Source organism: Coffea arabica, chromosome 4e (assembly GCF_036785885.1).
Source record: "Coffea arabica cultivar ET-39 chromosome 4e, Coffea Arabica ET-39 HiFi, whole genome shotgun sequence".
Lineage (NCBI taxonomy): Eukaryota > Viridiplantae > Streptophyta > Magnoliopsida > Gentianales > Rubiaceae > Coffea > Coffea arabica.
This window is the reverse complement of record NC_092317.1, coordinates 13,322,234-13,336,955: the sequence shown is the minus strand read 5'-3', so window position 1 is coordinate 13,336,955 and position 14,722 is coordinate 13,322,234. Positions and strand designations below refer to the sequence as shown.

The following is a 14,722-nucleotide window of genomic DNA, read 5'->3' as shown; positions in this document are numbered from 1 at the left end:
CACTTAGACAAATTTCATTCTCAGTCTTTCCTTCCTATGGTGAACTAACCCTTCCTTCCCGTAGATTCGAAATGCCGCTCGCCACCGTTAGCCGCTGAAGTCCGCCGCTATCCACCACCATCAGCCGCTGAAGTTCGCCGCTACCCAGCAACTTGAGCTTTATTCTTCAGCCTTTCCTTCACCACTGACGATGACCCTTTCTCCCCTCCATTGACCCGCAACCGCGTCGAAATGCCGCTCACCACCGTTAACCGCTGAAGTCCACTGCTATCCACCACCATCAGCCGCTGAAGTCCGAGCTATCCAGCACCATAATTTATTCTTCAGCATTTCCTTCACCACTGACGATAGCCCTTTCTCCCCTCTATTGACCCGCAACCGCGTCGAGCTCTTTAGCACTAGCAAATCCGAGGCAATTGGGGAAAGCTATACATTTCTCAGGTAAGTTCAACTGAAGTTTGTTCTTTGTTCTTTATTTCTTTGCCATTTTCGAACCTACATTTTAATTTTCCCCTGTTTTTGTTGGCTCATTATCCAATGGCTTCTGTCCTGCCCCCGAAAGGCTTCATTTCCTTGCCATTATCCGAGGCAATTTGGGCTTCTGAAATGTTGCATTTTACATATTACTTTTCTTGATATATGATACTGATTTCATGGCTTTTCATATGAATTTTCATATTACTTTTATGGCTGCTTTTCATATGACTTGTAGCCTTAATTTTTGAAAAGGCTAGTTAACAAATTATTCTCTTTAGTTTGATATTAGAAAAGTATTTTGTACTAAAGGCTGATGTGTCTATATCTAGAACATGGATAAAACTTGGATGAAGATTAGCAATAGGAAGGACAAGGCTTATGAACTCGGAGTCAAAAATTTCCTCAAGTTTGCATATTCTCAAAAAGTTGAAAATCAGAAAATCCCATGCCCATGTACACAATGCAATAATTTTTGTAACCAAACTAAAACAGTTGTGGAGGATCATTTATTGACTCAAGACATTCGTAAAAGCTACACAAGATGGATACACCGTGGGGAACAATTTCGACACCAAAATTGTGGGGATAGTACTGAACATGGGGATGGAGAGGAGGATAGTGATACTGAAGATTTAAATGACATGTTGCACGACATTGGGACAGCACAATGGGGGGACAATTGGGCTGGTAGGGAAGAATCAACAGATGATAGTCTAAATGAGAATCATAGTGACACAGATAACTTTCTTAAATTGTTAGAAGATGCAAAAAAGGAGCTGTATCCAGGGAATCATTTTTACTCAAAGCTATCCTTTGTAGTCACTTTGCTCCATTTGAAAACAATGAGCGGGTGGACTATAAAGTCCTTCAATGCATTGCTGGAAATTTTTAGGCATGCACTACCTCCTGAAGCCACAGTTCCCAAGTCTTTTGCTGATGCTAAGAAGCTCATTCGAGACTTAGGTTTTAAATCTGAAAAAATCCATGCTTGTGTCAATGATTGTGTTCTCTTCCACAAGGAAAATGAAAATTTAGACACTTGTCCAAATCTAAATTGTAAAGAACCTCGCTACAAGATGGCAGGTTCAAGAGTTCCACGCAAAGTTTTGCGTTACTTTCCTTTGAAGCATAGGCTGCAACGATTATATACCCACAAAGAAATAGGTTCAGATATGAGATGGCATAAAGAAAAGTATGTGCATGATGATAACATCATGCGGCATCCAGCAGACAGTGAAGCATGGAAACACTTTGATAGGTTGCATCCGGACTTCGCCGTTGATCCTAGAAATGTGAGGTTAGGTCTTGCAACTGATGGTTTCAATCCTTTTGGGACCATGAGTAGTGCTTATAGCATCTGGCCTATTTATCTAGTGCCATACAATCTGCCCCCTTGGAAGTGTATGAGAGATCCTTTCTTTTTCCTATCAATGCTAATTCCTGGGCCTAAATCCCCGGGAAATGAGATTGATGTTTACATGGAGCCTCTAATAGATGAACTGAATGAAATGTGGCTTGGTGTTGAAACATATGATGCATATAGTGGCAAGAAATTTGACCTCCGGGCAGCTTTACTATGGACTATAAATGATTTTTCAGCTTATGCAATGCTGTCCGGATGGAGTACGAAAGGGTATCAAGCATGTCCTATTTGCATGGTTGAGACAACTTGCGTACATTTACCACACCGAAAAAAGTTGTGTTACACAGGTCATCGCCGCTTCTTACCCATTGACCATTCTTGGCGGCGAGAAAAAAAACCTTTCGATGGCAATGTGGACTTTAGGAATCCTGTTGTACCTTTATCTGGAAATGAAATTTTGGATCAGGTACAAAATATGGAGATAAATTTTGGGAAGACCAAGGCGCAATCCAATGCAAAGAAACGCAAGCGTTCTGAGAGTGGTTTGAACTGGACAAAGAAAAGTTGTTTCTTTGAGTTACCATATTGGGCAGACCTCCTTCTTAGGCATAATTTGGATTTAATGCATGTGTCAAAAATATCTCAGAGGCTGTCATTGCCACAATTATGGATATTGAAAACAAAACCAAAGACCACTGGTTGTGTCGTCAAGATTTGAAGGATTTGGGTTTGAAAAAAGAGCTACATTTGATTCCAAATGGCGACTCTTATATCATGCCACATGCCTGTTACAGCCTAACCAAGGAGGAGAAAAAAAAAGTATGTGAGTTCTTGAATTCTGTCAAATATCTAGATGGGTTTGCCTCAAACATTTGCCGATGTATAAAGAATGGCCAGTTTCAAATTTCTGGAATGAAAAGTCATGACTTCCACATTTTTATACAAAGGCTACTCCCACTTGCAATCCGTGGAAGTTTAACAAAAGAAGTTCGGCAAGTGCTATTCGAGTTAAGTGAATTCTTCAAAAAATTATGTGCTAGAACATTACATAGAGAGGTTCTGGAGGAGTTAGGCCAAAAAATTGCAGTCATCTTATGTAAATTAGAGAGGTTGTTCCCTCCAGCTTTCTTCGATATAATGATGCACTTGATGGTTCACTTGCCTGCTGAAGCTATCCTTGGCGGTCCAGCTCAATATCGTTGGATGTTCCCATTTGAGAGGTAGAGAGTTGTACATATAGCCTTGTAAGTTTTTTTTTATTAAAGACCACTGCAATCTTCTAATTTCTTTTATTTTCCTTTGAGAAAGACATATGACAGTGCTGAAAAGTTATGTTGGGAATAAGGCCCGGCCAGAGGGATGCATTGCTGAGCGGTACATAGATAAAGAATGCTTGACATTCTGCTCTATGTACCTAGACAATATTGATACGATATTCAACAAGCCTGAACGAAACAATGATAGGGGATATAATACTGGTGAATTGTCCATTTTTTCATGCCCTGGTCGTCCATTTGGAGGGCCCAAAAGGGGCAATTTCCTTGACTCAGAGCTGGAAAAAATTCATACATTTATATTGAACAATTGTGATGAGCTTGAGAACTATATAAAGTAAGCTTTTAATGTTAATTAAAGCTTGTACCTTTGTTCTATATTTTGATATGTTCATAAAAAATTTATGGGTTTATTGTTTTTGTCTATAGTGCGCATAAAATGGAGTTGGAGGCAGAGAGTGCTGAAAATGTGGACCAAAGGCACGATAGAGAATTTGCAAAATGGGTTAAACAGCGTGTATGTTTGTAGTGTCATTTGAACAGCCTACTTTTTTTTATCTCTAATACAATAAATTACTGATTTAGGTGAAATTGTCCTTACTAGGTTATGTATGGCAGCGAGGCTTCCAATGGCGAGCTTCGAGCATTAGCATTTGGGCTAGACAACCGAGTTTGCATGTATACGGGCTACATGGTTAATGGGTATAGGTTTCACACGGAAAATCGGGAAAGGCAAAGAAAGACTCAAAACAGTGGTATTGTAGTTAGAGGTGAGCATGGTAACAATATGATCGATTTTTATGGTGTGATACAACAAATTATTGAAGTAAGATACTGGCTCGAGAAAAAAAAGGTTATAGTATTCAAGTGTGACTGGTGGAAGACCGATGATAGTGCTGGGATGCAAGTGGACAAAGAATGGGGTATCACAAGTGTCAATTCGTCCAGAAAATAGTATGAAGACCAACCATATGTCCTCCCTCAACATGTTCAACAAGTCTTTTATCTTGAAGACTTGAAACTAGGCAAAAACTGGTTTGTCGTCGAGAGGTTCAGTCCAAGGCACTTGTATGATGTTCCTGAAGATTTAGAAAAAGAATCAATTGTTGAGGAAATATATCAAGAAGAAGCAACTGGGGATTTCACTATTATAATAGACCTTGACAATCCACCATTACTTTCAAGAGAAGACAATGAGATACCGAAGGCTGTACCTTCATCCATTGTACATGCTAAGAAGTCAAAAAATAACTCAAATGGCACCTTTGAAGACTTCATTAATGATGATGATGAAGTGACTGAACATGAGTCTAACAATGAGGAAAACGAAGAGGAGATTCTTAGTGATAATGACATCGATTCGGAATAGGTGAAATTGATGAGGACTACATGACACTAAGTTTAATCTCTTTAACTCCGGCTAACTAGTTTTTATTCCTAAATTATACTATGCTGTAACACTAACTTCTTGTTACTTTTAGATGGCTGGACCAGGAAAGTGAGGCCAAATGCTGCAGAGAAAAGCTCAAGGTGCACAATAGCCTGCAATACCTAATTCAGTTGGAAGCAATCAACCAAGAAGTGCATCCAAGAGTGTATCCTCAGAGAATGCAATATTTGTCACTCCAACTTCTTCATCTAGAGAAATTGCTAGTGAGAGTAGGATGATACACCCTCAGATATCTGAGTCTCGTGCATCCGGAGAAAATGAGACTATTCCAGTTTCGGATGAGCAATAAAATGGTAAGTTAGACTTCATTTTCACGGCTGAAATTAAAAACCAAGTTTCTATTTCATGACTAACTTTGTTAATGTGGTCAAAGTAATGTATGGACTGATATTTGTTAATAGCTATGCTGCTGTCAGCAAGAAGAAGAGGACGTACACGAAATCTATCATTATCAAAAAAAAAAAGAGGCTAATGAGACGCTCACCATTGAAATTGATGATTGTATTTGGCGGATTGTTGGGAAGGATTCTCAATACTTCATCACAGAAGGGGGTTGTGTTGTTAGGAAGGCTGCTAGGCTTAATGTTCCAAAGTGGTCCCATTTCAATCCCGGTGACCGAGAAGGCATATATAGCACGGTTACGGTATTTGTTGACCTGCTAATACTCTAATTTCATCCAGAAAGTATGAGAGATTTTACTGCTTTAGATTTGCACTACTTTTGCACTCAAATCTTCCTTAGATTTAATATGTCATTTTCACATAGATTTGCTTGGTTTTAAGTAGATTGCACTGTTATTGTAGGATGACTTTCGATTTCCAGAGCACATCACCTCAAAAACTGCTATTAATAGGCAGTTAAACACACAATATCGAAACCATCGATATCGGCTTCACAAGTATTTTCAGAGTTTTGAATTAAGGCAAGAAGCATTGAGGCAACTTCCTGAAGGTGTGAGTGAAGAAGATTGGAAGTGGCTGGTCAGCTACTTTGAAAATGATGAATTTAAGGTTAGCTTGTCAAAATAACCTATCCTTTTATTAAATTTCAGATTTCACTTCACAAATTTGCTAATCTTTGTCAGTTAAAATTTTCACTAATTTGTGGCAGAAAATTAGTGAACGTAACAAGCAAAATCGTGCCAAAAATGACTGCCACACTACTGTTGGCACAAAATCGCTTGCAAGAGTTGTTGAGGAAAAGGTAATCTGAAACCCAGCCAACACTTGTACATGTACATCCTTTTTGTCATATGACTAAAAATGAAAAAATTGAAAATTTGGACAGAAAAGGAAAGAAGATGTCGAGCTTTCAGAGATAGACATGTTTGAGTTAAGTCGAAAGTCAAAGAAGTCAAGGGGCTGGTAAATGACAAAGCAAAAGAGACCTTGGTGAGCTGTTTCACTTGGATAATGGATTTTTAAATTATTGACATCCATTCCAGCTACATAATGATCATATTTTTTACTTGCCTAGGACAAAATGAGGGAATTGCAGGCTACAACTTCAATGACTAGCAAGGAAATATGCGAGCAAGAACTTGGTTACATACCTGGACACATTCGCGGTCGTAGTGCAACTAAGAAGCAAGCTGCTGAGGTAGAACGCTGGAGGCATGAGATTGAGGACAGCCGAAAAAGAGCAGATGAAGCAGAAAAACGAGCTGCAGAAGTAACTCAACAATTCACTGCTCAGCAAGAGTTGATTAAGACCTTGCAACAGCAACAAACAGAAACAAGAAGCCTGTATGATGAGTTAGCTAACCAGCTGAAAAACTTGCGCAAATAAGCAACTTCTGTGTCAGGTATAAATAAATTATTTGCTCTTCATAGTTATTACAATTGAGGCACTTGAATTCTGGTTCTACAAAATAGAGATTCATTTTTAATACAATTGGGTTGCTTGATGGCACTTGAAATCTAGTTCCACCAAATCTGATTCCTATTTAATGCAATTGAGTTGCTTGAGCCTGATTTAGGTGCTTGAAATCTTGTTCATGTTTAATTACAGCCATTGAGGTGCTGGATGTTGCAACCAAAACTTTAGTGTTTTTAAAGCAAAGGTGTTTGAATGTTGGGATGTATTCCACTTTTTTCTTTGTCGAACTCATCTAAATTTTTCTATATCAGAATTTTTTTTTTGTGCTAAGGAAAAAGAGGCACATGTGATTGTGTGTGTGTGTGTGTGTGTTTTTTTTCTTGATATACTGTGTGGTTCACAATCATCTAGGCTCTCAATGATTTTAGGATTTTATTGTTGTTATTGTTATTGTTATTGCATATATATTTGTGAACATGCAAATATTTATTGTGTTTGTATTGTTATTCTATATTTCACAGAATATACATTCAATGTCTTATTTGCTATAATTTCACTTTATTTTTGTGTTAAGCAATTTACTTAGATTGCTATAATTTCAAATTAGAGTGACATTAGTTTTTATAATATGGTGCCTATCTAGAAGTGTAGTTCCAGTTTTAACACCAGTGCTCATTGCTTCAATTTTGGTAACGTGTAGGTTCTAACACGATTCCCAAGAAGAAGAAGCCAGTCATTGCTGTGGAGATGGTTTTTGATTTGAAGACTACAAGGCCTATCGTGCTCATGTTTTGTTCTAGATGGGAATCGTGCTCATATTTTTGTATAGAACTTTACTACTCTCTATTGTGGATGGGAAATCACTAGTATTGTAACTGAATGGCTTATTTTGGATGGTGCATGGTTTATGACTCATTTGAGGCAACATTTATATATATATGTATTTGGGTTGATCTTCTATTGGAAATGAATGTTGGCTTTCTTTTCGTATGTTGGCTTTTTTTTTCTCCTTGCTACTCAATGAACGTTTTGTGATTGTTGGCAGCTATGTTGCGTAATTAACATTAGATTATTGCTTTTTACAAAAAAAATAAATGACAATAAAAAAGTTGTCACTGCCAACAAGTTTCACTAGTGACACCAGAAAGTCGTCACTTTTTATGGATGGAAAACAATGACAACAAAAGTCGTCACTGAACGGAAGCATAATGTGACAACTCCAAGGGTTGACTATGACAAGAATTTAGCCAGCTTAGTGACAATAAAAGTCGTCACACAATGTACAACAATGAGTGACGACAAGAGTCATCACAAAAGCGAAATCGTTTGTGACGACTTTCAACAGTCGTCACATGGACCCCCTTTTGTGACATAGAACTAGTGACAGCTCTGTGACAGCAGTAAAAGTCGTCACTGACTTTTTTTGTGACGACTTCTGAATTTTTAGTGACGACTTTCGCCTGTCACAGAAACGCAATTTTCTTGTAGTGAATAAGTTAGAAATTGCGATGACCAAATATCTTGAATCGGTAATTGCTCGTGATAAAGGAGTGAGTGAAGAATTAAGGTGGCGTTCGGTAAGAGGGATTTGGAATGGAGAATTGGAATAAATCACATAATTGTTGTTTGGATTATTACTATCAGAATTGGGATTTTAGAATCATATCTAAACATTTGGAGTTTCCCAATTTCCTAGTGACCTTGAGAGTTTTTGACAAAATCCAAATCTGATTCTTGTTTAGAAACGGGGCCCATCTCGCCACCTATTAAAAAATTAATATATAATTATATATCATATATATTATAATCATAATAGTTTATTATAATTATATATTTTATTATAATATTAGTATAATTATATAATATATTTATAATTATTACAATATACTTATACTTATTATAATATAATTCTAATAATAAATATATTTATATTTATATTTAAAATTATATATAATATATTATATAACAATATATTTAAATTAGTTATAAATATGTATTATATGTGCATATAATTATAATATATATGTGTAAATAATAATATATTATAAAATTATAATTATAGTTATTATTATAAATATAATAATTTATTATATTTAATATGTAATATATATTATAATTATATAATATATTAGTATAATTAATATTTTTAATATATATTATAATTATATAATATATTAGTATAATTAATATTTTTATATAATATAATTATAATTATATAATTATATAATTATATTTAATTATATATAATATTTAATTTAATTAATTATAAACTTATAATAAGATATTATTAGTTATATATATTATATAATGTGTATCAATATATGTAATATAATTGATATTATCAATTATACTAATAATTATACATGGTTACTAATAAAAATTATTAATTAGTTATACTAAATTTACTAATATATTTAATTAGTACAAATTTCTTATATGTGACGCCCCCACTTCTCCCTAAGGCGAACCAAATAGTATCCGCGAAACGCCTGCCTAACTCTCGTCAGGATTCAAGTAATTCCATTCAAACTTATTATCGATCTACACAACACAAGTAAAACTTAAATACAGTAAATACGGAAGCGTTCAAGCATAACAATCGTCATCCATTATCCAACCCGCATATCGGGTGTTCAAAACACATCTTAAATCCCAACTATACATCACGCCCCAAAAGTTACATTTCAAATCCAAAAGTACAATCCAAAACCAAGACATAGCCAAAATATAATAGAAACCCTAAACAAAAACGCATCAGGAAGGTTTCTTCAATACATCTCCGAATTCAATCCTGTTAAGGAAAACAAATCTACAGGGTGAGCAAAACGCTCGTGAGGCCAAGAACACACATGCAAGCACGTAGTCCAGATAACAGTCCAAAATAACAGTCCAAGAGATAATTACAAGTAATTAATAAAGCCAGTGAAAGTAAGCAGAAACAATTCAAGGATATAGTAGCTCTCAGGAGTTAAGTTTCACTTGCTTTGCCAGTTCATTCATATATCTTCCCGCGATGACTCTCTGTCAACCGAGTTGATATTTCCAAACCGTAGATCACCCCTTACTTCTCATCCGTCCACCCTACACCACTTCGGGCCCGCACGACATTTATAAGGCTATACTCCACGAGTATGCCAAACAAGATCTCTCAAATAGATCAAGTTTATCATGTGATTCTCATGGCTCACCAAGGTTCCCGACCAGGCCCATGCCGGCTCGAGTTTCAAGGTCGGCCTATGAGTTTGGGCGTCCCCCATGTATCATGTAAATGCCGAGGAGATTCACTCCAACGACGTATGCAGCCATAGCATACCATGTCATGTAATAAAGCATTCGTCAGGTTTAAGCATGTATTTCAGGTCATGTAAACCAGGCAAAACATGTTAAACATGAGTCATTTGTTTCAAATGAGAACGAGTGCGATAAAGTACACACTCGACTCCATTTTCAAAATCAAGTAGGCTAAGCATGTAATCAGGTAAGCCAAGCATGAATCAATCCCATAGAGTTCAAGTAGCCATACACTTGACACTCACCGAGCAAATCAAGAAGAAATATTTTCTGGAAGTTTAAGTGTTCACAGTAGGATCCTCTTGAAGGTCCCCGAGTGCACCTGAGCAAAATATATTGTATTATCATTCACGTGCCCCAATTATCAAGGAAGATTGTATGTTAGTACAATCTAAGGAAATTTCAAGAAAAAGAACCTCAATTACTCGTAAATCGAGGTTCAATTAGAGTTTCTTAAAGTACAAGAGCGATCGAGTTTTCATTTCAGGAAATCAAGTATAAAATGTTCAAGTAATATCGAAGGAATAAGGGGTGCTTGAAAACTCCCTTCCTTTGGAATTCGAAAAATTTTCGGTTTTGATATGATATTTTAAAAAATCGTATCTCACATTTTACATGTCAAAAATTGTAAAACTTGGTACCGTTGGAAACCTTTTTGAAAGCACTAAAAGTTCTTAGAAGACACTTTTCCATGATTCTAAATGGAAGACATTCAAAAATGGGCTCAAAGTTACTGTTTCAGGGTACTTAAGGTTGTGTTGGGGTTGGTTTTTTGCTAACTTTGGAAATTTCGGTAAAATTCACTCATTGCAAACCAGCCCTTGAAATTTATAACTAAATTAGAGTTTCAAGTAAGGTTTAGGACAGAACAAGCGGATCAAGAATCGGAGTTTCGAGCACCGAGATACGGTAGCTCAAAATTGGGGAAAATTCGAGACTGTTGAACAAATTCCAGATTTGGGTTTCCGACTTTGGATCTTTAGTTAAGTGTCGAAACGGACTTGGATTGGTACCAAATTTGACAGTATAATACTCCTATATAAAGGGTATCTCTCTATCAAATTTCATGAAAAATACCTTCAGGAAGGTAGTCAACTATCCAACCAAAGTTTTGAAAAATTCTTAAGGCATAACTGCCTTGAACTTCTTGTTCTGCATTTCCAAACATTTGGCCAAGGAAAATCCTCCAAACATGGTTCATTTGTGTAGGAAAGGCCTAAGGAACATACATGGTACATTTGGTAGGTGTTTAACACCACGAAACTCAATTAGCAAAACCACTCCAAGTCTTGTCTCAAATCAGTCCAAAAGTTGGGGTTTTCAAGAACAGGGCAGTCTCCGTATTTTGATCATAACTCACTCAATTTAACTCGAAATTGAGTATGGTTGATAGTGTTGGAAAATACATTCATAGGGCTAAAATTTCTCAAAGAAAACGTTTTGAAATTCAGTACACAACTAGCTCGAAATCGAGCTTCAAATCACAGCTTCTGTATTTCATTCCATCAGAACAGAGAAACAGAACAGCTGAATTCAAAAGAGTGGTGCGGCTCACACACATGGAACCAGAACATGAATTTTATACCGTTGGAAAGATAGGAATGTCTAGTTTCAAATGCCGCTAACGGCACTTGATTTTGACATCGGAGCACGGAGTTATGGACGAAATACGAATACTGGTCTGAGCATTACGGGATCAGTTTCCAGATTACTAGCTTTGGGAAATAAATTCATTTGACCAACCAAAACTCAGTATTTTTCAATGAAAATTTTTATACAACTACTACAACATGTAAAAAACACAATCAAGCCATTAAATCCTCAAATTTTTGCATTAAAGTGGCCAAACAAAATAGGGGCAAAATGGTCAGATTTGGCCTTTGCACCCATCATGAGTTTCCATCAATTTTCCACCAATAATCCAGTAGTTTAAGCACTAATCCAACATTATAAACATCATCAAGCATGAGATCAGCCTCCAAGACAAAGGTGGGAGTTCATAGAGCTCACCCATTTCATTTTACACCATAAACAAGTCATCCACATGAATATCCAAGCCTACAAGTGTAAATCAACTCTTATAAACCAAGTTTAGAGTGTTAGATCACTATATACCTCCTTGGTGTGCTTAAGACCAGAATTTCGGCCCTCCTTGAAGCTCCAAGAAACCGTGAAAGCTCCTCCCTTTTGAAGTTAGATGGACTCTCCAAGTAATAAGCTAGGTGGTCTTCAATTTTGGTGTGAATCTATGAAGGTTTGGTCTTCAAAATTACCATTTGAAAATTTTTTCACATAAACACAGTGATCAAATACAGTCCTATGGTACTCGTGATCTATAATGAAGGAGTCAAACTTCTTGTACTATGGTCTCAGTGCCTGTTTCAGCCATACAAGCTCTTCTTGAGATGGCATACAAGGTTTCCCTTGCCACTTTCTTTAAACCCCTCTAGTTGCTCCATGTAGATCTCCTCATTCAAGTCACCATGTAGGAAGGTTGTCTTCACATCAAGTTGCTCGATCTCAAAATTCAAACTGGCCGCGGTACCCAGAACAACTCGGATTGGCAACATATTTATTACAGGAAAGAAAATTTCTTCAAAGTCTACACCCTTCTTCTGACTAAATTCCTTCACAACCAATCTTGCTTTATACTTTGATTATGAGCTGTGCTCCTGAATCTTTAACTTGTAGACCCATTTGTTCTTCAGAACTCTGTTGCCCTTAGGCAGTTTTACTAAGTCATAAGCGTGATTCTCATACAAAGACATCATCTCTTCTTGTATAGCTTGCAACCAGCCTTCTTTCCTCTCATGTTCTAGAGTCTCACTATAGGATTCTGGTTCCTCTCCATTTGTCAGCAACACATATTTATGGGGATTATATCTGCTAGAAGGTCTCCTCTCTCTAGTAGATCTTTAAAACTCATCTTTTAGTAGCGGTGGTGGAGTAGATGGTGCCTCATGATCAGGTTCATTAGCAGCAGGATCATCAACATCCTCTCTCTGCTCTGTCTCAGCTCTCCCTTAATCAAAATCAATAGGTACTGAAATTGGATTTGGATCTGAATTCGCAGAAATGTTTTGAGGATCTTGGCTTTTCATTTTCTCCATGTTTCAATGGTGGATCTTCCAAGAAGACAATATCTCTACTCCTGATCACCTTTTCTCAACAGGATCGTACAGTCTGTAACTCTTCATGTCCATAACCCAAGAAAATACACTACTTGGATTTCATATCAAATTTTGACCTCTCATCTTTGGGAACATGAACGAATTCTCTACAGCTAAAAACTCTCAAGTTCTTATAGCACACATTCTTCCCGGTCCATACTCTCTATGAGATATCACCATCCAAAGGAACTGACGGAGAAAGGTTGATCAAGTCAACCGCAGTCCTCATTGTCTTCCCCAAGAAGGATTTTAGCTATTTAAAATTGGAGAGCATACATCTAATCCATTTTGTAATAGATCTGTTCATCCTCTAAGCTACTCCATTCTCTTGAGGAGTCTTTGGTACAGTCTTCTCCAATCTGATCCCATGGGACTCGCACTAGATTTCAAATGGTCCTCTATACTCACTAGCATTATCAGCATGTACACACTGCAACTGTTTGCTCGTCTCCCTCTCAACCTTGCTATGAAAGTCTTTAAATACATCCAAGATCTGATCTTTAGTTTTCAAAGCAAAACACCATACTTTTCTAGTAAAATTATCAATAAAAGTCATAAAATAAACAGCACCACCAAAGGATTTATCCTTCATATAGCAAACATCAATAGATACCAATTCTAAAGGATTTAATTTTCTAGATGGAAGAAAATTTTGAAATGCGCTCTATGTTGTTTCCCATATATGCAGTCAACACAAGGTTTTAGTACATTAGTTCTAACTTCATGTAGGAACTGTTTGCGAACAAGTGTTTGAATCCCTTTTTCACTCATGTGCCCAAATTGTCTATGCCAAATGTTAATTGAGGAAACACGAATTGCATTTACTTCTCCCTTCCCCAACTTGGCTTGTATCAAGTAGAGTGTACTCTGGTTCTTTCCTCTGGCAACAACGAGATTTCCTTTGCTGAGTTTCCATTTTCCTCTATCTTGCGAGGTATGGTAGCCCTCTTCATCAAGTTTCCTGTAGAAACAAGATTAAGGTGAACATTAGGAACATGTCGAGATTTCTTAAAATCAACTGGCACTAGGTATCAGTATCCAAATATATGTTTCCCATACCAACAACTTTGCCCGTGATCTCCATCCTATCATAGACAAAGTTTGCTTCGGTGTACGTTGAGAAAAAATGTCTGTGAGGAATAACATGGTAGGATGCACCCGAATCAACTATCCAATAACTGTCATAACAGATAATGTTCATATGACCATCATCGCAGAACACGAACATATCATTATGAGCTGCCACAATTGCTGTAGTTTTCTCATCGTCTTTTCCCTTTGCCTTATCTTTTTTCTCAACTTGTTCCTGTTTTAAAATTCTACACTCCTTCACACAATTTCCATTCTCTGTATAATAAAAGCATGCAATATTTTTTCACAACTCAGACCTGCCTCTGAATTTGTCATTCCTGTTATGGGGTCCCCTACTTTTGCTTTTCCCCCTTCTTTCTTTCTTTCTTGTCATCAGGGCTTGAGACTCATAAACAATTCCTTGTTCCTTCCTCTTGAACTTTTCATTCATCACCGCCTTTTTTGCAATAACTACGGTCAACACACCATTGGAAGCTGAATTGCTAACGAAGACCGCCAGTAATAGAGCCTGTACCTCATCATCCAAATTCAAATTCAACATAGTTGCCTGGTTTATCAATCCTTGGAAATTTCTCTGGTGCGCACTCATTTCTTCCCCATCTTTATATCTCATTCGAGTATTCTGCTTCAGATAACTAGACTTGTTCAAACCGGTCTTCCATTCATACATGCTCTCAAGCTTTTTCCACAATACATAAGCTCTGGTGTCATTAGCAAAGTGTTGGAAGATACTCTGTCCAATCCACTTTCTAATATTACCAATAGTTTTTCTGTGCATAGCTGTCC

General features: G+C 36.8%; 1 protein-coding gene and 1 long non-coding RNA gene across 3 annotated transcripts; both read left to right on the top strand.

The window, feature by feature from the left end:
• Positions 1-809: 809 nt before the first annotated feature.
• Positions 810-2,558, top strand: LOC140005481 (uncharacterized). The gene has a single exon (XM_072046480.1). It carries the CDS (start codon positions 810-812, stop codon positions 2,556-2,558), a length of 1,749 nt encoding a protein of 582 aa, XP_071902581.1.
• Positions 2,559-5,230: 2,672 nt separating this feature from the next.
• LOC140006065 (uncharacterized) lies at positions 5,231-7,284 on the top strand. Of its 2 annotated transcripts, XR_011813651.1 has the most exons (5): positions 5,231-5,248; positions 5,388-5,575; positions 5,676-5,768; positions 5,853-6,369; positions 7,084-7,284. It is a non-coding gene; the product is annotated as an uncharacterized lncRNA (long non-coding RNA). The 2 variants fall into 2 exon arrangements; XR_011813650.1 differs by lacking the exon at positions 5,231-5,248 and having other exon boundaries at positions 5,334-5,575.
• The last annotated feature ends 7,438 nt before the right edge of the window (positions 7,285-14,722 follow it).